Source organism: Fistularia commersonii, chromosome 19 (genome assembly GCF_037954325.1).
Source record: "Fistularia commersonii isolate RoL2024-O1a breed Wild chromosome 19, RoL_Fcom_v1.0, whole genome shotgun sequence".
Classification (NCBI taxonomy): Eukaryota; Metazoa; Chordata; class Actinopteri; order Syngnathiformes; family Fistulariidae; genus Fistularia; species Fistularia commersonii.
The window spans coordinates 6,295,671-6,319,042 of record NC_141302.1 but is presented as its reverse complement, the minus strand read 5'-3'; the positions used below and the strand labels follow the sequence as shown (position 1 = coordinate 6,319,042).

Below are 23,372 nucleotides of genomic sequence, written 5' to 3'. Positions count from 1 at the left end.
GTTATGAAGAAAAGACGAAACCTACTGGTGCTTATGGTTCCTTTTTTTGTCAAATTTTATTTAGAGTAGGAAAAAAAGACTGGTCACTGACATGTTATTGCAGTGTTGCACACTTACTCAATCACACCTTTGTCAAAATGCTGTACTTATTAAGGCCAATAGTGTTGTTTTCATAGCATTTTACAGAAAGAACGGCTGCACCGGTGCAGCTCTGTCCTGCCATTTCAGAGCAAACAACAAACAGGAAATAACTTGGTCAAGAATTCATAAATGAAAATAAGACAAATGACAAGTTAATGAAGCCGTAGTTGTCTCGCGCACAGCGAGCATCCGCTGTACGACCCCTTTGGGTTGCATAGTCTGTTTCAGAGTCCCGTCTGCACCAGCATCGACTTTAAACCGGACCCTGAGCATCTTTTTTTTTTTGTTCAAATATATGCTGGCTTGGAGTCGCTCACTCTGGTTTCTGAGCATCACATCAGATTTGGGAAATCCTTTTTTCACCTTTTTTTTTTTTTTTTTTTGGCTGAGACCAAGATGAGGAGACCGACATCCACTTCACGTTTGTGCGGTGAGTACTGATTCTGGCTAAGCTTAGCATTCCCACACACATTGTTATTCAAGTGTTACTGAAATTTACATCCAGTGACTCACAAGTCAAAGGAATTTTAACTGCAGGTGGTATCTTGATCACAGCCACAAAAAAAAAAGATCATTTTGACAGGAAGTAGTTCAGGACCATAGCCATGTTAAACTAAGTCACATTAGCTAATATAGCATTCACTTGCTCACTGTCCATGTTCCCATTGCAATGCTGGGTATACACTAAAATATATTAGGGGTATGAGCAAACAAACCGTCATTTTTAGACATTAGAAGATGTATGCCACATATTATTAGAGTGGGGTAGAGAATTTAGAAATGATCGTTGCTCTCATGTGATCTTTAGCTTAAAAAAAAATTAAAAAATTTGCATTGATTTTTGTGCAATTTTGTTCCAACTTTTCACCACTTGAGCAGCAAAATACAGATTGCAGCTGTATTGCAGCATCAATCGCAGCCTTGCAAACATGGCATTGCCGGCATCTACAGTCACTGCATGCAGTGCTTAAATAGTTCCAGTTCTCCTGAAACGTCAGACACGCCATTTTTAAAATCAGACCGTTGAACTATTAAACACTACATCCCTATTTATTACTACTTTATTATAGTATTCATGTCCTTTGGGTCAAAGCAGCTTAGCACTCGCTCTTGCCTCTAATGTTTTAGCTACGCTTAAGGCACAAATACAGGAGTGGCATCAGTCCAGTCATTTTATTCTTAAAAAAGAAAAAAAAAAAAAAAAGCGAAAAGCTTATTTCCCAAAACTGAAATGCACTACTCTGCTGAGGGATGGGTAAGCCGCGACGAGGCTTTGAATCGAATGAAATCTGCGCCATCAGCACACATGCCACTTTCTCAATAACGTGAACAACAGGCAACGAAAGGGAAGGTTTTTGCTACAGATCATTACGACACACACGAAGCGCCAGCGAGAAAGAGAAATCAAAGAGCAGCTGTTGTGTGTGGGTTTGTTCTTCCTGGGGAGGGGAGGTAAGGTTTTTTTTAAGCAGCGTTGTGTTTATGTTCAAAGGAGCTCTCTGTGAGAGGAGAGACGAACGGACAGAGATGAGAGATGCAAAAGTTTGGTTCAGCTTCATTCAAATATATAGGTAAACTATCAGTCACGCGCAATCAAAATACAAACACACACACACACACATACACACACACACACACACATACATACATACATACCCTGCGGAAACAAACAACCAAAATCTCCACATAATTTAAAAAAATAGCGAAAAACTCTTTGTACACTTAAAACATAACTAATGGTAACATGTTCCCGACCCCCCTCCTCTCCCCTCCCGACGTACATTTAATCCCAAAACACATTATCTGAAAGCATCAAGCTACAGTGAGTGCTTCTTTAGAAAAAAAAAAATGCATGGTCACAGTCGTCTGAATAAAATGGCTCCATTCAGAAATAAATAAACATTGACATAAACGACGTTCAGGATGAGCGATCAGTGCAACACTTCCACATCATAATGACTGAGAGAGAAAAACCCGTCAGAGAACGGACTACAGCAGCGGTTTGGCTCCCAGCTCGGAAAAAAAAACTAACCTGGAAATGATAAAAACACGCATTCGCAACCTCACCTACTGTTAGTAACCGGAAAGATGAGCCGGCGAGACCTTTAAAAACTGTTCTTGCACATAAAACACCCCCATTGACCCCGATTCTTATTTTCAGATTAAAAATCCAAGTGTTGTTTGGATATACCCTCCCCTCCCCAACTCCCTGAAAGTGTAAAGATGTTCCCGCGGTGCCCTCCGACTCCCGTCTCCCACCTCGGCGACGATGAGGAGTTAAACTGACGAAATGCGGTGAGGTGACAGTTTGTGCGGGAGAGTTTGGCGGTCGGAGGGGGGAAAGAAGAGGGGAGGCGTCGGCCGGACCGACGAGGGCCCGGCCGAGAGGCAGAGCAGGATAGCAGTGCTATGAAGGGATCGCGTTTCTTTCTCTCTCCGTCTCTCTTAAGGAGGGAGAGAGATGGACTAGATACACCTCTCCCAGAATTCACTGTGGCTGGTTGTGGGAGGATGATGATAGGCTCAGAGAGAAAAAAAACAACAAAAGAAGGAGAGAAAGGATGAGGGTGAGCAGCAACTTGTTTAGATTTGTTTTGTCTCTCATCTACTTTATAGAAGTTTACCCCCCCGCCCCCTGGCCCCGCCCTCCTCGGATGGGCCTCAGAATTTCTTGGGGCCCCAGGCGGACGCTTGCTTTGGGGGCACGCCTGTCCCAAATGTGGGGAAATCCTCTGCGCTGCTCATGTCGGGAGCCTAGAACAAGCAGATACAAGGAGTCTGACACCGCTGAGACTCGGAGCACCGAATACACATGAGGAGGTTGGTGAAACTAATAAAAAGTTATTTCAAAACACATGGTTGCTTACACAGGAGCGTCCTGATACAGTATATTTCATGATTTACCAAGAATGAGAGCCAGACGCTGAATTCATCTGGCAATTTAAACCTTACACAGATGCAATATCACTAACTGCTCCGGCCGATATGTAAACCCATCACTTGTATTTCAAACGGAGAAGATATGATCAGTTTGTTGGATGTTGGTATTTGGTAAACAGCCAGTTGTGTTATTAGCATAAGGATGACCTAGAACCTGAGGACTGTTTGATTTCAAACACTTGTTTTTAAAACCTGTCACAAACAACACTTGCCTCAATGGCGACAGTTGTGAACACACAGAAGGCGGTGGTTTTAACGCCGAAATGTTGTGTCCCCATGCTTTCAGCACCAGGGAATTTGGATATGGAGCAGAATAAGCTCAAAAACAGTGGCGGAGCTGTAGTGCAGGCAAAAATGAAAAGCTCAGGCCCTCAGGCCGTGAAGTGAAATTCCAGGTCTTACCTTGTTCCCCGCTGCATTCCAGGGGGCGTCCCGAACCACAAAGCCCTTAGCTGGAACCCCGCTGCCATCATCCATGCCGCCGGCTCCTCCTCCACCTCCTCCATAGCGTGATGGAGGCTTCATGTACGCCGCCAGAGTCTCCGTCTCCGTCACACTGAGCATCTGAGAGGGGGGGGATTAGTGACGGGGGAAAGAGAACTTGAAACATTTGCCCACCTGATCTGCTAAAGCACTGAAGTATGCTTTTTGTTTAAACTCAACAAAAGCCTATTTTGATGCAAAGCATGTAATAGCAGACGTATTTTCCTTTACATCCACAGAATGTGTGCAAAACTCGTAAGAGACGACTTTAATATCGTCACCGACAAACTTTTATCTCTCTCGATCTGAGAGTCTGATATTGAAGATTTAATATTGGGACTGAGAAAAAAATCAGCACATAAATAACAACAGAATCATGTCCTAGAATTAATTCTTCCTGTTGTAGCTCATATTTTGTGCGGGATCTCAAAGGGGCTGATAAATAACTACCGGTGGAACCGATGGCTCTGCTGTCAGACGAGGCCTCATTTCCTGCTTTTTTTTGGGCATTTTTTTTTTTTTTATCAGCAGCACTTTTAGAAAGGTTGTTGAGTGTTGACAAAACAGGACTGGTGAAGTGTGTGTTTGTGCTCTTTGCAGTCAGGTTTTGTGCAAACGTCATCCAGAAAATGACACAAATTGGAGGAAATCGGCAAAAAAAAAAAAAAAATACACCAAGAAAGATTAGTAAAGTCGACAGAAATTCCAAATAATTCCTTACTAACATGCAGCCCAAAGTACTTATGGTTGTTTTCTTTAAAATGGCAGACATATCCTCCCTCCCCCCAAAAAAAATAAAAAAACAACTTAAATAACAACCCCAATTTAACTGCTTCTCGTTATACTGGAGACACACCCCGTTCGCTGATGTATTTGTCGGTGCCATGACACACACCCTGGAAGATAATCAGGACCGTATCTAAATATTGCTTCTCTGACTTTGCCACCCGCTGCAAATCTGCATTTGACAGAAAGTTGTGAGTTGTAAACAACAGCGCGGAAAGAGTTCCCCTTTAACACCGAAGTCTGTTCTGCACCGGGACGACTCCCCCGATCGGCAGTACGTTCCGTCCCCATTCTGTCGCCGCGCATTTTTATGCAGACGGCGGCGCAATAATCCTGACTGGGAAGGAATTTTTCTGTCATTTCAGGGCAGGTCGCCGGCGTTTCTCGGGATGCTAAAAGTGTCGCTCCTTCACTTTGAACTCACGTATTCTTCCTCTAAGTTGAGCAGGTGATCGATGGCGTTGTCGACAGTCTCTGGGAGGCCTGTCACCGTCACCTTGTCGGGCTCGTCTGATCCCGGCTGAGGGAACCGGATATCCACCTGAACACGAGGAAGAGAGGCTTAAAATAAAATGACAAGCGAAGGCTTCTTTGCCGTCTCCACGTTTCCCTCCCCCGTCTTACTTTGAACTCCTCCATCAACTTGCGGATGGCTTTGCCGCGAGCGCCGATGATGCGAGCGTGAGTCCGCGGGTCCAGGTGCACGTCTTGGCTCACCATCTCTTGCAGCTCGGCCACCAGCTGCTGGATGGCCTGACGGGCCTCTTCCACGTTCAACTCGTACCCCGAGATCACGATCAGATCCTGGGGGGGAAAAAAAAGGGAGGGGGGCGGGCGGAAAAGCACAAGTTGGGATGAGTAACAGGATGAAGCGGGCGTCGGACTTTTTCATCACACACCTGCTGCTCGTCTCCTTTGTCGGGGAACTGGATGCTGACGTCGTGGTCTTTTCTGATCTGAGAGATGACCGCTCCCTTTCGGCCTATTATTTTGGGGTGAAACTTCGGCTCTACGGACATGGTCACCTTGAAGCTCCGCAGGGCCTGGGAGGAGACCACATTGCATTCACGTGTCTTTTTTTTTCTTTTTTTTTAATTGAGCCTTCAGGCCTTTCAGACACCTTTCACACATTTAAAGGATTTATGCTCTGCAGTTTAAAGTAAGAAGCGAAAGGAGCAAGAAGTTTGAAGCAAGAAAAAAAAAAAAAGGAAAAAATATAGGTTTGATGTATGGAGATGAAAATACTGTAAAACTTCATTTCAATTACAAATCAGACTTTTATTTATTGTAATCACTGAGCTCATAAATCCCTGTATTAAGGCAAGGCGTGTGTTTGAGATGGGAAATTTTGTTCCTTTAACTTCCACTGCAAAAATGGAAAAACTAGTTAATTCTACAGTGGCACCTCTGAATTCCAACCATTGCTTAGAAGGGTTTAGATCAAATCTGCCTGATACCCTGTATTTATGTGTGAGTGTGTATGCACTCTCACAAGAACTGTGAGAAAGAGAAAAAGAGACAAAGCGAAATAAATCAATCACCTGGTGTAGATCTCTCTCTTAGCCTTAAATCCGGTCATTTAGCGTCCTGCCTCCTTTCGATGGCTCTGATCACATCTTTATTTCTATCTCATCGCTTGCCTCTTGATCCCTCCTACACGGTGCTGGCCTCTTTTACAGTCTTCCTCAAATGTATGATGCTGTTGAACTTTTTTTTTTTTTGTTTCCCCCTTCCTCCTATGCTCTGGGAATGGAAAAACGACTCACTGCTGATTCTCCGGAGCTCCGCTCTGCTCACCAGATGACTGAAAGCTCGGCGAAGGGTGGACTTTTTGTCTGTGTCGCCCTCAGTGTGATCAGATTGTCTGACTTGTTAAAATAACCTGGAACAAGTGGCCACTAAAAGACCAGCAATGACACAGTCGGATTCTTTTTTTCCGGTCACGTGTGTCTGCAAATAATATTTGTTTGACTCTGATCCAGGGTATGAATGGAAAAATGTATTTGTGCGTTTACCCTGTCCTCCTGCTCGGCCTGCAGCTCTTTGACCCTTTCCAGCAATCCCTGCTTGGCTCGCTGCACGTTGGCGGCCAGGCCAGTAACCTTGATCACATCCAGCTGCTTTTCTGGCTGCGGCACCCAGATGTTCACCTGTCCACACACGCAAACAGAACATCAAATGTTCCTGCCTACTTTATGACCTATGACCTTGTGAAAGTAACACAAATCAACAACAATATACCTAATTTTCATTTTGACCTAAACCCTAAGATTGTCAGTTGGCCAGAAGAGGGCACTAGTGAGCCAAACAGCGTCCACTAAGGTCAACTTAAGTCAAGTCATGTCAGCTTTTATTGTCGATTCCTTTCACATGCACTGGACATAAAAAGAGTTGAAATTGCATTTCTCACTATCCCATGCGTAGACAGAGACAGGATGAGCATTAAAATGCCAGACAGAACAACATATAGAACACATATAGATAAGACAGGATACCAAACACAATACGTCACATTACTATATGGCATATAGTAATGAGACGTATTGTGTTTTGACCTAACATAAGTGTGACAAGTGTAGCAATTGTAACAAGAGTAAATAAATGACATTTATGCCTTGTTATTGCTGTAACTAGAAATAAGTTAAGTCTAAATCTAAACTGAGAAATGCTGGTGTGAAGTACCTCATACTCCTCCATCATTTTCCTGATTCCGCTGCCCTTCTGTCCAATGATGTAACGGTGAAGCTCGTAAGACACCTCGACGTCCTCAGTTATGGGCACCAACGCCTGGAAGGGTGGAAGACAGAGACAAAAAAAAAACAGAGTTTTAACAAAGGAAAGCTGGATGATGGAGAAAAAAAATATGATAAACAAAAACAAACATTACCAGCAGGGCTGATTTTGCCAGTTCACACTTCTCTTCCCGCCCAGATATGGTGATGACGTCACCCTTGCGGGGCACAAACTCCGTCTCCGGGCTGACCTCGCCATTTTCCTGAGGCGAAGGCTCCTGACCTGGGATTAAACCGTACAAGGAAACTTGAGTGGGCCTGACTTCTAATTTAAGCTCAGTGATCCAACACCAAACATATTTTTAGAATCAAAGTGCAACTCTGACTCGGATTAATCCAACTCCTGGAATTAACAGCGGGCTAAAGAGAGAATCTTGGAACTTATTTGTGTTAAATCCCATCGCTAGTAGGTTGTCTTCTCTTCTGTAAACAACAGCAGCAGTAAGTGGCTGAACCGTCTGTTCTTGCAGGTCGATGTTGTTCACCTGCAGCGCTGTCATCTCTTTCTGGGAACTTGATTTGGACCTCATGCTCCCTGGTGATGTGCTGAATGCGGCAACCTTTTGGTCCCATGATGGCGCGGTGGTATCGTTGAGGGATCGCTACATCCACCGTCACCTGGGACTCCTGAGGCGGAGAGAAAAAAAAGCATCAGAGTGGCTCAGATAAATACAGGAAAGTCGATTGTATTTCGTGTGTACATTTTAAAAGAACTCACTCGAAACTACCCATGCACCAAGATATTACAGGAAAAAAATCAGAATGGTGCACATGAATTAATCATTTCTCACCAGGTCCTCGATGATCTCCTGGATGCGTTTCTTTGCAGCCTCCACGCAGTCCTTTGCCCCCTTCAGTGTGACCCGCTGGCTGTTGGCGCCTGTACGAGGGAAGCTAACAGCTACGCCGCCGTATTCCTCGGCCAGCTCCCGCAGCACCTGGCCTCTCCGGCACACAAAGTGTCGGTGGTGACGGAGATCCACAACCATGCTGTCCTCGACCACGTCGTCCTGGGGAAGTAGTCAAAAAAGGACATAAAAACCTATGCGATGAAGATTTAAGAATATTACTGTTGTAGTTTGTGGAGAATTTACATGCGATTCAATCTCAAATTAATAAAATCAATCTGAGTGATGAGAAGCCCTTTATGCACATTGGTTTAATTATTTGAAATGTTTTTGAAACCTTTACTCTTAATTTTCTGATCCTTTGCTGATCATTATATTGTAGGTACTTACTGATCTCTTGCTAATCATCAACTAGATGTTTGCACACTTTCACATAACTTATAAATTTACATTGTTGACATTTATTGATTGGTGATTTCATAAAGACAACAGATAACCAAATTCACTCAGGGCACTTCACCTTGATCTTGAAATTATGATGGATGCGGCCCTATATTGAAATGCTATCTTTATATTAAAAATTTGGAAGAGAATAAAAATTAGAAAATTCTAGTTCCCCAATGTTGAGCTATAGGGATTGACATGCACAGCCAAGAGGTAATTACCAGGTTTTTGACCAGGTTCTCTAGTTCCTTCTGGGCCTGACGAACTGCCTCCTCTTTGCCCACGATGGTGATCAGCTCCTGCTCTGTGTCGTCGGGGGACGGGAAGATGATACGGGCACCCGTCCTGTCCCGTACGCGGCGAATATTGGCACCTCCGCGGCCGATCAGGAACTTGTGGTACTCCGGCTTGGCTTGCAGCTCCACGGTGAAGTTGTTCACTTGCTGAAAAAAGGGCAAAGGAGGATATTTCGCTACTTCTTGTCCTGTACTTTCTACAGTTGCTCTTCCAACCCACCTTCTCTTCAGCCAGCTGCAGCAGTTGCTTCCTAGCCTTATCCACCTCCCCGGCAGGCCCTCTGATGGTGACCCTGTCAGAGCCCGAACCCTCGGAGGGAAAGTGAATATGAACGCCACCGCAATCCTCCATTACGGAGCGGACGAGGCAGCCTTTGGAGCCAATCAGGGAGTTGTGCAGCTTGGCGGGAATACAGACCTCCATCTCTTTAATGTTTGCCTACAGGATTGAAGAGAGGGAGATGATGAGGAGGAAAGGAGACGGGGAGAGTTAATGAAATTGTGATTAACGGCGAACAGTGTCATTCTCCAAGTCACTCATTTGGATACAGAGGAATTACAGCTGCATAATATTACCAATATAGCAGTATATGGGCCATTGTTTTCAATTATAGTATATGGATACCCCTGCCTACTGTATGAGACCATTCTTGGTACTCTTGACATCTAGCCAAAAATTGGAAAATAAAGCCGAGCAGTATGTGCCTGCTTTAAAGTTGACATGTGGTGACATATGGTCTAAAAACATAAAAGGGACCGATGAATCAGACCAGAGGTTTTTTTTTTCTTTTCCTTTTAGTCAACAGACAGAGTAATTATTTTTTTCTGTGATTGACTTTTTACCAATTTGTGGCTAATTGGAACTGCATGATCACACAGGAAATTATTCAGGAAACCTAAACAATTTACGAAGACAATTAGAAAATAGGTTTTATGTCACATTATACTGATGCAATCCTATCCTGAACCAGGCATTGCATAGCCCTCACCAATAACCAGCTAGGAAAACAAATATTCAATATATTATGACAAACAACAAGCCAGGATGTCAGAAGGGGTCTCATATCCCCACAACGTGTGTCTCAAACTCTGAGAATTGGGATATGATTCCAAATGTGTGACTGCTTTCACAACTTGACATTTTGATTTCTTCCTGTGCTCCGGTGCCTTCAGGACTCAGCCCTGATATCACATGATAAGTGCACTAAGAGACCTCGCAGCCCCAGCTCACAGAAATTTGACGAGACTCTGCAATTCCATGTTTCGCAATGACTGACAGGCTGGAGCTTGTCTTGTTTACCAAAACCAGGGCGTCCTCTGCCACTGCCAGTATTTAGCTTTTAGCATTCATTCATGGTCTCTGCAGCTTATTGTGCTTGCCGGAGGGAGTCCATCTAACCTTGACTCGTCTCGAACCCGTCAAAGGAAAACAGACAGACACACACAACCATTCACTGTGTCCTTCACCTTCTCGTCATCATTTAACCTACTGCTTTCGATGTGTGAACAAAAGCCTGTATATCTTAGCTAGTCAAATGGAAGACTCGATTCAGCAATCAGCGCTATGACTCGACTATGATTGAGAAGAATGAGATTCGACTCAACTTGTAATAACCCGACAAAATAATCAGCTCAGTGGATGTGAAATGAAGTGTGAATATAAAGCTGACAATTGGATTTATTGTTAAATGTCAAAGCAGCGTAACACCAAGGAGGTGGAGAACTGGGAAAAGCAGTAGTTGTCTTAAGATCTGTAAAAAATAAATTAATCACTCCGAAAAGAAGCTGCATCAAGGCTCACCAGTTCTCTCTGAATGGCGAGGATTCGATCTCGAGCCGCGTCGCAGTTGCTCCTCTTGCCTGTGATGACGATCATTTCGGAGTTACTGTTCTCTGTCGGCAGGTCGATCTTCGTGTTGGTCTCTTCACGGATCTGCCACAATAACATCTATTTCAACATCTCTGTTGTTTGTTGCAGTTATTTTATAAATATATACATATATATATATATAAATTGAAGGATTGAAGGATGTTTTCAACATGGATTTGAGATATTAAGCCTGAAAAAATCATGTGAAAAAAAACCTGAATAATAAATGACTACCCTGCTCGGTAGCATCTTACCTTTTTGATGTTGGCACCACCCTTGCCAATGATGTTTTTGTGAAACTGCTTGAAGATGGGAACCGAGAGTGAATAGCTGTTCTCGATCTGCGGGAAAAGCGATGAGGTTCAGCGGAGACTCGTGTAAATGATGTGAACACAGATGGAGGAAGACAATGACAGCTCCTACCAGGTCAGCGATAATTTTTTGGAGGAACTTGGCACATTTCTCCACCTCGTTCTTTGGCCCTCTCAGCTGGACGATGTCACTCTTCTGCGCCGGGTCAGGAAAGTTAATAATGACCTAAAAGTCAATCAGATGATAGTCATCCAATCAAATAAGATCGGCACTGTTTGGCAATGATGGAGAGTTGAAATACGCATTGAGCGTCAGTGATAGTAGGTATTGACCTCAGGAAACTTGTCCCGAACTTCTTTGATCTTTTCTCCTTTCTGGCCAATGATTGTCCGATGGAACTTCTGCTCCACGATCAGATCTTTGGTCCTCTCATTTTCCTAAGAAAAAGAGAGAGAGAGCGGGAGAAGTAAGACATGCGTTTAAACAAACGGCGAAAGTCAGTATTCACACCATGCCATCGATCTCACCATTCTCTGGACCATCTCGATGAGTTCCCTGCGAGCCAGCTGGACGCCCTTCGGGTCGCCCTCGATCCTGACCAGGCCACTTCTCTCAGAGTCCTGGGGGATCCTTACAGAAACCTTGTACTGCTCTTTTATCCGATTGACTAACAGGAGAGTGAGAAGAAAATGTGATGTCGGATTGTTAAAACAAACATCAATCCTTAAAATGAATTTCTAATGAGGGTCCGGATATATTTTGCTGTTTACATTCAGAGGAACCATGTGAAACACATTATATAAGTATTCAAAGAACATAATGTATTCCAACCTAAGAAGCTCTCTGTACAGTTTAGATTCAGGGAGGAAAACACAACAGTAAATTAAATACAAATATATATGTTTTCATTGGTCAATATCTGGGTTGTCTGAAATTATATATTTTGGTTGAAAGTCATATCACTGAGCTATACCCTTAAGTATGGCGAAAAAAAAATGTGTCATCCGTTGAAGGCCCACAGGCAATGTGCCGTCAAGTTCAAAGGGAATTAAACATTGACCAGTTTTGATGGTGAAACCATCACAAAAACGATCCGCTTTTTCTTAGATACTTGCACAGCTCTTTGATCAAAAGCACTTTCATTGTTTTCATGACCCAATTTTTAATTTCAAGTCATTTTCGTCTCGATATTGATGGCAGGACTTAACCGGCTGTTCATTTCAAAGTGGACCGGGCAAGTCACACGACAAGCCTAAAAACAGTAAAGCTTGATACGGCGCAGTATTTACAGGATGCTATTCTATTCTAATCGTTGCAGGTCACATCTGGTGTCTGCTAAGAGCTGATTTCTACTCACTGTTGGATCCGTTCTTCCCTATCAGGTGTCTATGGAAACGCTGGTCTATGATGACTTCAGTATAGTCCATCCTCACCAGCTTAAAACACAGAGACAGGGAGAGGCAGGGTGAGGCGTTATTATCCCACATGGTCCAACATGACTTGGGACTCAAGACACAGAGCTTTGAGTTGAACCTCACAGGCTCACTGGTGGAGCCTTAACGGCTGAACTCTTGAGTTTGGGGGCAGTGTGATGCAGGTGGTGGAGCGATTGTCCTTGGAACCGATCACTCCTGGTTTGATCCCAGCACCTCAAGACACTGAACCACTAACTGCTCATTTTTGTATCATTTTGTTGACCTAAAAGTTTTGCCACATCATTTAAACATAACACACTGGGATCAAATACTTCAACAGTGGTTACGTCCTTTCCTGCCTCCGTATTTATTTATATGATTCTAACTACTGTCATAATAGCCAGAAGCTCAAGCTAACTACAGCTGACAGGTAATATTCATAATTCAAAGTGCAATTGGAATTTCAATGCATGCGGTGTACACTTGTGTTGGTTTTCTGTCCAATGGTGAGCAACCTGAGGACATGTTGTAAAAAACAACAGCAGAAGCCTAGATCTCTGTAAGGACTTCATTCAGACAGTCATAGGTGAACACACGTTGGAGACAACGGGCCAAAAACCACTAAAAGCAGTACAAGAGCCTTGAGTCAGTGTTGTTGACAGGCAAATAAAAGTTTAAAAACATATATAGATAGGATTCCATTTTTTTTTAATTCTAAAAGGGATGTCATTGTGCAACAACCACTCTTTGGGAGTGACGAGGATGGACGGGATCAGGAATGAGTCCATCAGAGGGACGGCATATTAGATGCTTTGGAGATAAAGTCCAGACTAAATTGGTTTGAACATGTAGAGAGGAGAGACACTAAATATATTAGTAGAAGGATGCTGAGGTTGGAACTGCTGGGCAGGAGACCAGGAGGAGGACTAAAGAGGAGATTTATGGATAGAGTGAAAAGGGAAGCTAGCGGGTGTGATAGAAGAGGATGCAGAGGTGACGTTAAATGGATGCAGGTGATTCACTGTGGGGACCGCTGAAGGGAGCAGCCAAAAGGAAAAGATTTTGCAATAACATTTGGGTTTTGGTTTAATTGTCCACAATTAATGGAATGGTTTCATGATTGTCTGGTTTTTGTCTGAGATTATGTTTGCGAGTGTGGGTTTGTGCTCACAAGTACTTACCAGGTCTTTGATGATCTCCTGTATCTGAGCCTGAGCCTGCTCCACCTCCTCAGTGGGACCTTCAAGACTGATGCGTTCTTCTCCATCTGTAAACTCTATGTGAACCTACATGCACACAAACATCAAAGGACCGATCAGACCATAACTGTATCAAATTTTCATGATAAAACACATACACTAGAGGAATCAAGTATATATCATATATGTTCAAAGCATTTTCTGTCATATTACTGATGTACGACATTTGATGTGTTTAATCTCTGGTTTCTAACCCAGGCACCCAGTGTTGGTAACCCCGCCACTTGTTTACCCGCGGTAGCTGCTGTGTGATGCGTCCAATGTTCTGTCCTTTTTTTCCGATGATGAAGCGATGCAGCCAGGCAGGAGCCGTCACCTCAACCACCATCACACTCTTAGCCTTCACGGCCACAAAAAAAAAAAGACAAGAAAAAAAAATCAAAATTAAAAAAAAAAAAATTCATCTGGCAAACTCATATCACCCCTTCTCCTCCAAACCTTGGCATAGACTTGTGTCAGAGCCGGTCCCAATTTATCCGGCTCCCCCCTGAGGATGATGGTTTCTGAGCCTGAGTCCAGAGGAGGCATCTCCACAGACACCCCAGTGGCCTCCAGGATCTCCTGCAGGGTGTTCCCCTTGGGGCCAATGATATACTTGTGCTGCGACTTCTTCACTTCCACAGAGATTGTGGTTGTCTTTCTCTTCTGCGGAAAAAAAAGGAGATGCTGTTAAGAGTTGTGGGCTGCAGAAAGAAGTGAGGAACGATGTGATCGCAAGACAGAGAAAGAGCAATGGCAGACAGGAAACAGGAAGAACAAACAGAGCTGGAACTAAGAAAAGGAGAATTCTAATCATGTTGACATCTGGTAAAATCCAATTTTCCCTTCTCATTATCTCCGGTGTGTCCATCATCAGCTCTCATCCGGAAAGAAAAAAAAAACTTCCTCTGCCCATAACATCCATTCAACTTTTATCGTTTCTTGTTTATCTAGGCTAGAAGGCATTTGTCTGTGATAGAAAATAAACTGATCAATAATATCCACAATTTTGTATGAATAGTCAATAATTTGTTATTGGACTTCTGTGCTCGTCACAGATTGTCCATAACAAACATCATGTTCAGGCATAAAGGTGTCCATATGTGCACTTGGCACCAACACATCTCAGGCCACCATTTTATAATCTTGTAAACACAGCATTAAATATGATCAGTGCACAAATGAGGATGAATAAAGTAATCAGAAAAGTCACAGCCCTGGTTTTTAAGCCTTTCTTATTAGTGTCTGGATGGGGCCGGTTCAAGACCATCTCTTCCGTTGGCTTTGTTCAAAACGAGCTGCCTGGAAACCGTTAAACGTACCTTGTCGTCATAGATGGCTCGGATACGGCTGAGCGCCAAGGCTACAGCTTCCTTCTCACCGGTGATGACAATCTCGTCCTTCGGCAGGCTCGGCGGAGGAATGCTGATGCGGGCACCCGTCTCCTGGCTCAGTTCCTGCACCAGTCTATTATGGGCACCAGCAATGAAGGGGTGGAATGCCTTCTCTAGGGACAGACGCTCCACCGCACGCTTGTCCTGGTGAGGTGGTGAATGTGAGGAAAGCGTCATATGCAAGTGGTGGAACAACAGTAATCTATATTTCTTTAAAATACACTCGACATTAGACTACAATTACAAATGAGACTTCCAGTGCAAGGCTGAGTCATTTTACCTGGTTGGGGAGATCAACCTACGAATGTAGAAGGTGTGAGTGTGTGTGCCTGCGCGCACTCTTTAGGCTCATTGGGCATGTAAAAAAAACCTTGTGACTCCAGTGGCAGTGAGGTCAGATGCCTTGTCATCTAATTGTGACACGCATGAATGGATGAACGAGATTCTCACTGTCCCTACCCACCATCTAGCGAATCCTCAGAATCCCAGATGACCACAGATGTTCTTGATCTTAATAAACTGTCATGATAAAATGCTGGTTGTCATCAGTCATAACATTTGCGAAGAATGTGGTCTGAGACCTGCCATAACATTTTAGGGCATCTATGTGGAAATCAAGCTGCACCTGATCTAAAATCAAGCCCATGCAGAAAGTTATTATAGGAGAAACAGTTTTTCCTTCAAATAGTTGCCTTGAAATTACACAGGTCAGTCAAGAATACATTCTTTTTAAATAATATGAGTAACTTTTGTGTTTTTTTTTCCTGTATGAGGTTGACACAGGATTAACATCCGATTGGCATCCATAAAGTGGCCCTATAGCCACATTCAATTTCTCTGCTCTCTATCATTGTTCATTGCTTTAAAACCCATTTTTCATGTTCAGCAGACCTTAAAATGCAAAAATTTTCCCCATCCCCAAGCACTGTCTCAATGCACTAACATACCTTTTGTTGTACCTCAACATATACTGCTTATTCTGCCTCCTACACTGCTCAACTGTGTTGTTATAGCCCATCTTTTTCTGCATGTCTTAAGGAACCACTTCAGTATTTCAGCTTAAGTATAATGATCGCAGAGACCCTGTCTGAACAGATCTCTCAAACAAATATAAATATGTGAGCACACACACACACACACACACACACACACACATACACACACACACGCACACAGAGTTTAAGGTGATGTGGTTGATTTAACCTCAGAGGTCAAAAAAGCCTCTGGGTTAAACTCGTGGATGGCTCAATGTTAAATATTTATCAACTCATACATTCATTCAACAGCCCCGGCTGACCTGCTCAGCAGAGATTAGTAGGATCTCATGGCGAGCCTTCTCGATGCCCTCCTTGGTGCCGGTGATACGGATGTTGGCACTGGGGTCGTCGGGTCGCGGAATTGCTATCTTCGTAGCAGTCTTCAGCTCCAGCTCCTGAAGCTTCTCACCATTCTTGCCGATGACGAAGCGATGATGCTCCTTGGGGATGGCGACTGTGGCCGAGGCCTGGGGAAGCAGTAAAACATTTGCACTTTCATTACTAGAATCAAGCAGAAAGTTATACGATCAGGGGACATTATCTTGCCTGAGATGCTTTGATTAGCATTACAACTGTCGGTTTCCATATAAAGTAGCCGAGAAGGAACTTGTTTACTGTAATTCTTGGACTATAAGCCGCTACTTTTTTTACATGCTTTAAACACCGCGTCTTAAACAATGCGGCTAATTTATGGATTTTTTTGGTCTAATGGCCTTCATGCCGCCAAAACATTTAGCCTCATCACATCAGACCAATGAAATTACTGTGAAATTCTGAGGCTGTTTAATTCCGACACTGAAGATTACTTTAATGGTTTTAGTGCACAGGAGGAAGACGAAGATAGTGATCAGCTTGAGTAGGACAAAGCGGGGATAGAAAATGGATGGATGGACTTTTCCTTGTGTTATTTATTATTAATCTTATTTATCAGCTGTGTTAAAGCCACTGTTCAGAAAAAAAAATTCCAGTATGTATTTGTGGTTGTTACCAGTATGTATTTAATTAAAAATTTTAAAAAATGTTTCTGTATAACATCTTTCTGTGTAAATATTTCATGTTACAACATGGACACCTGTGACTTATAGACAAGTGCAGCATATATATTTACACATATATTTATTTATAGATTTATTTTTAGCCATTGCGGCTTATATTCAGGTGTGCTCAAAAGTCCAGAAATGAAGGTAGTCATATTTCGAGTCTCCAAGAAGAGTAAAATATACGTTTTATCAAATCTTTCATCTTTTGTAAAAAACAAGTTGCGTTGCTTCCGTAGCTCTGGAGCTTTACAGAATAAAAGCCTGAATTCACTCTGATGCCATCAGGGTTACTTCGGCTTCAGAATGGAGAGCCTATGTTGCAGACGGCAGATGTGGAACTTTTCACAAAACCGGCATCAAAAGAGGACGGAGATGTATTATAAAGCCTGGGTGCACTTTAGGAAATGGGGTTGACCTCAAATATCTTAATTTTTTTGAATACCTATAATTCTAAAAAAGCATCACCACTTGCAAGTTCTCCAAACTTTATAAAATGGTAATTCTAAATTATTTAGAAACCACAAAAATGTATCGGACGATGTTTCAAAATACAGGAAATTCCATTTGCAAAAGACAATGGATGAACAGAGCACATCTGATGCACTCAATTCATCACGCAAGGAAAAACATTTTGTTCATTTCCATCTTACAGATAACAAGCCCAGTATAAAAGCACTGCTTAATCACTACTTAAAGCCCTAAGACTAGAGATGCTCTCTAACTATTCGGCCTTATTTCTGTTTGTGCTCTGCTCCTCTGCTGTATTTAAGCTATCGCCGAAGAAAATAACACTCCTCATAATCTCGATGACTTGTTTTACTGAAGAATAGGGTTGATGACGCTATGATACTTTAGAACCATTGAATAAATTTGACTTCCATGAAGCTCTGTTCAGCTTAGTAAAAACGCAATTTTGAAGCTTTCATTTTAGGGTCAACACTATTCACCTGGGTCTTTAAATAAATGGTTGTAATCATCTATTTCCTCTTTTTAAAAATCAAACTAAATTTGCTGCACATGAGTGAGCCTCACTGTAAACAACTTGTCTTAATTTCCTTGAACCAGGATGAGATGCGCAGGGTTCTCCAAATCTTTTATTTGCTTTAATCTTTATTGAGCCAACTTTAACTTCAAGCACCCAGTAGAAAGCCAACCACCAGAACAGCGTCAGTGAATTTACCTGTGTCTGCAGCCGAGCTACAATTTCCTTGCGAGCCTTCATCACAGAGTCCAGTTTTCCGGTGACCATGATCGACAGGCCCTGGTCTTTAGCTAGCGAAAGCTCAATGTGGGCTCCAGTTCGTTGCATGATATCCAAGCACACCTTGGCCTCCTCTCCCTCACCAAACTGACTATTGTCCTTGTAGCGACGCTCTTCCAGGGGTACATGAAACACCTAGAGACCGAGGAGGTTAGAAGGGAGGCGGGTTCAAATTTCGATCCGAATCAAGCAAATTTTCAGATTTCTCCAAATAAATGACGTCAATCACTCAAATAAATGCCTTTCATCAAATTTGACATTTTGTAATTCTTTGTTCTTTAAGGACTGCTTGCTGAGCCACACTCAAGTTTTATTAATTACATGTAAATCTTAAAATATGAAAATGGACCCTTACAAATCATTAATAATTACAAAAAACAAACTGTTACAAATAACATAAAACTCTTTAAGAAATCAACGTGAAAGTTGTTACAATCTTACAGGAACAAAGAGTAATACAACGGGGAACAAATCTTTTATTTACCTGCGTAATGACAGAAGCTTTGATTGGCCTGATCTTGCTCCCCCATGCTGGGGCTGACTCTCCCGCCTTCTCCCCTGGTGCACCCTTCTCTGGCAGCGGAGGGAACGCCTCCAGGTAGGTGGGAATGTAGGCCTCGTCCTCCGGGACGCAGCCTGTGGCAGGCAGAGGTGACAAATTGTGGGGATAAACACTCTATGAGTGGCTGAACGGATGACGGGCTGCTAAGATCGACGCATATGCAAAAGGACAACCTGTGATCTCCTGGTCCTTGAGGCCGCTGCGATGCTCCGCAAAGCTCTCGGGGGTCAACAATGCCACTGAGCTCATGGTTCAAGACTTATTCCGCTATTCCACTAAAAAACAAAGAACAAAATTCCAAAAAGGGAAGAAAACTGACCAGTGGGTAGGAATTGACAGTAAATGGCTTCTCATTATTTTTGGAACAAACACAGCGTATCTGTTGTGTACGTTTTACGCATGACACTCAATCAGCAGACAGCAGAACACCTCAATATTGAAAAACAGTCATTTATACGGAGGGATTTTCTTTTTGTTTTCCCTACAGAGAAAACAAAAAAACAAATGTATACATCCTCAAATACCAAAATGAAAAGGGACATATGTGTTTCTGCTATTGTTTTTCCTGGCAGCATGGCTTTCCCTGTCATACAGTCTCTCTCCACAAGCCCCAACAGAACTGGGCTGCCCCTGTGGCTCCGCCACACAGCACAGACAGCGTCCACGACACCTGAGATGCTCCAATTAACCTTTTACAATTCTCAGACAAACACAAGGTGCCGTGAAGCCTCAGGGACAGGATAATAATGAGGAACACACCACGGGTTTATTGGGCTAAAAACAACGGTTGCCTGATAATGTGGATGCTGCGGGAGCTCAGCATCTCGTTTACACTACATCTCTGGATCTTCCCTCAAAATGATTGAATTGGCAAGTCCAGGAAATCCTATACAGACTTTTACCACATATAAATGATACATATTCCATAGTTACAAAAATGTTATGGAGGTTAAAAGCCACAAAGAAGCTAAATATCAAAACAATCAGAATATTGGAACCAATTTTTTTTTTCTGATAGCTGTAACTTTATTTAAGAGTTCAGATAAGTGATAAACAAGTATCTACATGGCACATTGGTGGCAAAGTAGGTAACTTACTTTTGTGGTGCATTTGCCACTTGATTCTCAACATCGAATCATTTATCAAGATGCATATCACTATCTAAATGTATCTGGTGATATTCATTTTGTGGGGTCACCCCCACTAAAAACATATCCCTCTCTTGGCTTCATTGACCTTCCAAGACAAAGTCAGGCTTCAAATCATTGGTTGATTGTCCCCTCACTCCAAAACCGGCCTGAAAATCCCTCCTCTAAATGTTTTTCCGGTGCTTCTGGCTGAGCGCAACAGCAACTCTCTTATTATCTAATATCTGTGAAATGTTCCAGGGAAATCGTTTCCTCTGAAACGCTACTTTGTGCTCCAGGATCATAATCCCAATTCATAACCATCATGTGAAATTAGCATGTGAGATACACCGCCACTGAAAAAAAGAAAGAAAAGCAGTAACTGAGAAGGAACATGGTGCGTATCAAGGAATAACAATTTTGTTACCAAAGAGTCTGAGCTGAACAGAGAAGGGGCATGTCGTAAAAGTTTCTCGTCAAACTGTACGACACAAAATGAGCTCAGACTTACCTGCAAAAGGTCAATTGCCAGAGAGTCCGTCCAGTTAGCGGCTACCGTAGGCTCTTCAGTGTGAGTGTGTTTTTCAGCTCCTTTTTAACCCAGGTGATGAAAATAAAAGCACAAACACTATATATCAAAGTCCGTAACAGCGTGCAGGCTGGGTGAATACTGTGTACACCCACACTGCACTGCACCTTTTACTGTCTAGATCTGATTCACTCTCCTCCTTTCCCCTCCCCTTACAACATCTCCCTCCCCGACATCGCTCTATCGACGTCTTTCAAACTGAATAACACAGGAAACTGTGAGCAAATGGAACCGTAAAAGTTCCTGTGCTCAGAGAGACCGTTGCTTTTTCACTCTCTATCATTTGAATTCTTCGGCACCTTATATTAAGTTCGGCAGCTGCTGAGCTCAGTCCAACGGTACAAATTGGAGGTGAACCTTTCAAAGTAAAGGTATCAAAAATCTGGGACCCTCCCTCAGCCTTGGAAGCGGTTGAGGCATGAAAAGTCCGCACACAAATGGGACGATTCAAATTTTTAAGTGTAGCATTGTTTTGTAATTATTCTGACTATTTGGTTTCCCAATACAGCAAAAGTGGGGGACATCTACTTTCAAGCTGAATTTAGGATGATTCATATTCATTTTAGGACATTTTCCTTTAATTAGATTTTAAGACTTCTTGGTAATTTTTCGGATTTTTTTCCCAATGAGTTTGCACACAATTTTTGGGTTGATTTTAAACAATATCTTGAACGCACTTTAGGCAACGCTTGAATCCCTTAATGCTCAGTTAATGTATGAATTGTTCCACTCCAGATTTGATGACGACTATTCATTTACACAGTTTCTTCATATTTGTTCGAAGCGTTTTGTTCTACATCTGAAAATCCTCTTGAGCATTTCCAGTAAAAATGTACACATTAAACAAAAACAAGATCAAATATCTGTAAGGACTTCATTAATAAGACAATTGTTACAGGTTTAACTGTCTAGCATTAAATAAGTCAATGGTAGAGGGAGAGATTCTCAATGAGCCGGAAATAATATTACCTAATAATACAAAGCTAAGAGGTGGACAATTAGAATAAGTCAAAATGTGTATTTTGAATAGCATTCTGCTAATAACGCATGAACTTTGCGATGCCTCTGCTGCGTTTACATGGTGCCTTTACCTGAAAGCCTTCTCACGGTTGTCTACTTTGTGGATAATTTATCTAATTTACTGGTTTACTGACACCCCAAGGAGCAACGACGAATGGAAATAGTGGCTACTGGGGGTCGCTGCATCGCTATCAGAAAGCGGGCGAGATTATCAAAACCGTTATTTATCACTTGCTAGTCCCTCCGGAGATAACGGTGAATTTAATCCAAACGCGCTTCGCTAAACGCATCTCCCTCACACACAAACGCCTGAATTGCTACCTGGAGGATTCCCTGCCTGTTAGCCGGATGGAAAAACTAACCCCTGCTAATATTGGCGACCAAATCCAGACGGTGGAGGGGGGATTCTCACACACTACACCCGTCCGTGCGCTCCGACCTCGGCCGGGAATGATTAGGCGCAAGGTCTTTCTGATAATCGGCTAAAAAACAAGCCCGGCGGACAGATAACCAGCTCCAAGCTCACTAGCTCCAGGGTGCTAACATTGCTAACCCCCGGATTGCGGTCCCCGCGAATAGGCTTTCTCACAGCGGTTTACATGAAACAGCGTCTTCACACCTAAACATTTCCTTTCCTTTTTTTTATTATTTAATGAGCTGTAATGTTGGAAGAATTCCTACCTTATAGAGAGAAAATGTAGCAGAGGGTGTGAGTTTGACAGGTGATGGTGTAAACACAGATGTGATTGGTCTAGGAACATTTCCTCGGTCGGCGCAGTAATATGTGGATGCACAGCGACCGCGGAGTATAAAGGCTATTGCCGCAGTATCAGTGCGCACCAGGAGCATCCAGATTAAATAGATCCATGAGTTCAAACACTTACCTCCTAGCGAAATAAATAGAATATCTTCAATTTACCCATCAAAGACTCAGGTATAGTCTTTTCTTGGGAGATGAACAAAAGGTGCTGATCACTCAAATCCATAAAAACCCAAACGCCTCACGTCCACCACACCAGCCGGTTCTACTTCTCATTCATAATGGCCTGTATGCTCCAGTCATCAGCATATCCCAGGTAAATCGACACGTTATCATTCCAACGCCCATAACACAGTCATTAATCATAAAAATATAAATATAAATATAAACATATAAATTATGCTTAAAAAACATGTTTCTACTTGCACTTATAGAACAATGAGCATATAATATTAATACAGCGGTTTGAATTGAAATAACGGGTTTGAATGGGCGATCACCCAACTATTTTGATAAATCGACACGTTATCATTCCAACGCCCATAACACAGTCATTAATCATAAAAATATAAATATAAATATAAACATATAAATTATGCTTAAAAAACATGTTTCTACTTGCACTTATAGAACAATGAGCATATAATATTAATACAGCGGTTTGAATTGAAATAACGGGTTTGAATGGGCGATCACCCAACTATTTTGATAATTATGGTATACGGAATCGGTGGGATATGATTGACCGTGCATTCGTCGTAATGTGTAAAATACGAGAGTTAGGAAGGAAAAATGTTTCCAAGTGTATTATTGACATTCCTAATGGTTTCTCTAGGCTGAATGAGCTCTAATAGTAACCACGAATCTCGCATGACAATAAACAAAAATCTTAACTGGTTGTGTATCCACGGCTTTTCGTGTGTGTTCCAGAAGAAGACACTAGGTGGAAGTGGTACACAAAATTAGAACAGGTGGGTAAGAGTGCGATCCATCATGTAACATGTTTAAGAGGTTGTA

The 23,372-nt window shown here is 42.6% G+C and overlaps 1 protein-coding gene across 1 annotated transcript; it reads right to left on the bottom strand.

Annotated features, from left to right (window-relative positions):
- Positions 1–31: 31 nt before the first annotated feature.
- hdlbpb (high density lipoprotein binding protein b) lies at positions 32–22,331 on the bottom strand. The gene is made up of 28 exons (XM_086166281.1): positions 22,277–22,331; positions 20,498–20,577; positions 19,033–19,134; positions 18,782–18,933; positions 18,217–18,432; positions 16,257–16,463; positions 14,888–15,103; positions 14,025–14,231; positions 13,819–13,926; positions 13,509–13,613; positions 12,270–12,348; positions 11,440–11,579; positions 11,245–11,349; positions 11,024–11,137; positions 10,855–10,941; positions 10,532–10,663; positions 8,951–9,169; positions 8,656–8,877; positions 7,934–8,152; positions 7,628–7,769; positions 7,238–7,365; positions 7,033–7,137; positions 6,366–6,500; positions 5,250–5,393; positions 4,975–5,154; positions 4,775–4,891; positions 3,484–3,645; positions 32–2,895 (listed from the first exon to the last, which is right to left on the bottom strand). Exons 3-28 carry the CDS (start codon positions 19,106–19,108, stop codon positions 2,803–2,805), a joined length of 3,810 nt encoding a protein of 1,269 aa, XP_086022407.1. The 5' UTR covers positions 19,109–19,134; positions 20,498–20,577; positions 22,277–22,331; the 3' UTR covers positions 32–2,802.
- Positions 22,332–23,372: the final 1,041 nt, after the last annotated feature.

What these genes read in the sequence shown, in the direction of transcription:
- hdlbpb (XM_086166281.1), bottom strand. Translation starts at nt 19,108, where the DNA reads ATGAGCTCAGTGGCATTGTTGACCCCCGAGAGCTTTGCGGAGCATCGC. An exon ending in TGACACAAGTCTATGCCAAG is followed by an intron (nt 13,927 to 14,024) that starts GTTTGGAGGAGA and finishes GTGGCCGTGAAG; the next exon opens with GCTAAGAGTGTGATGGTGGT. An exon ending in GTGGTGCCAACATCAAAAAG is followed by an intron (nt 10,664 to 10,854) that starts GTAAGATGCTAC and finishes TTATTGTGGCAG; the next exon opens with ATCCGTGAAGAGACCAACAC.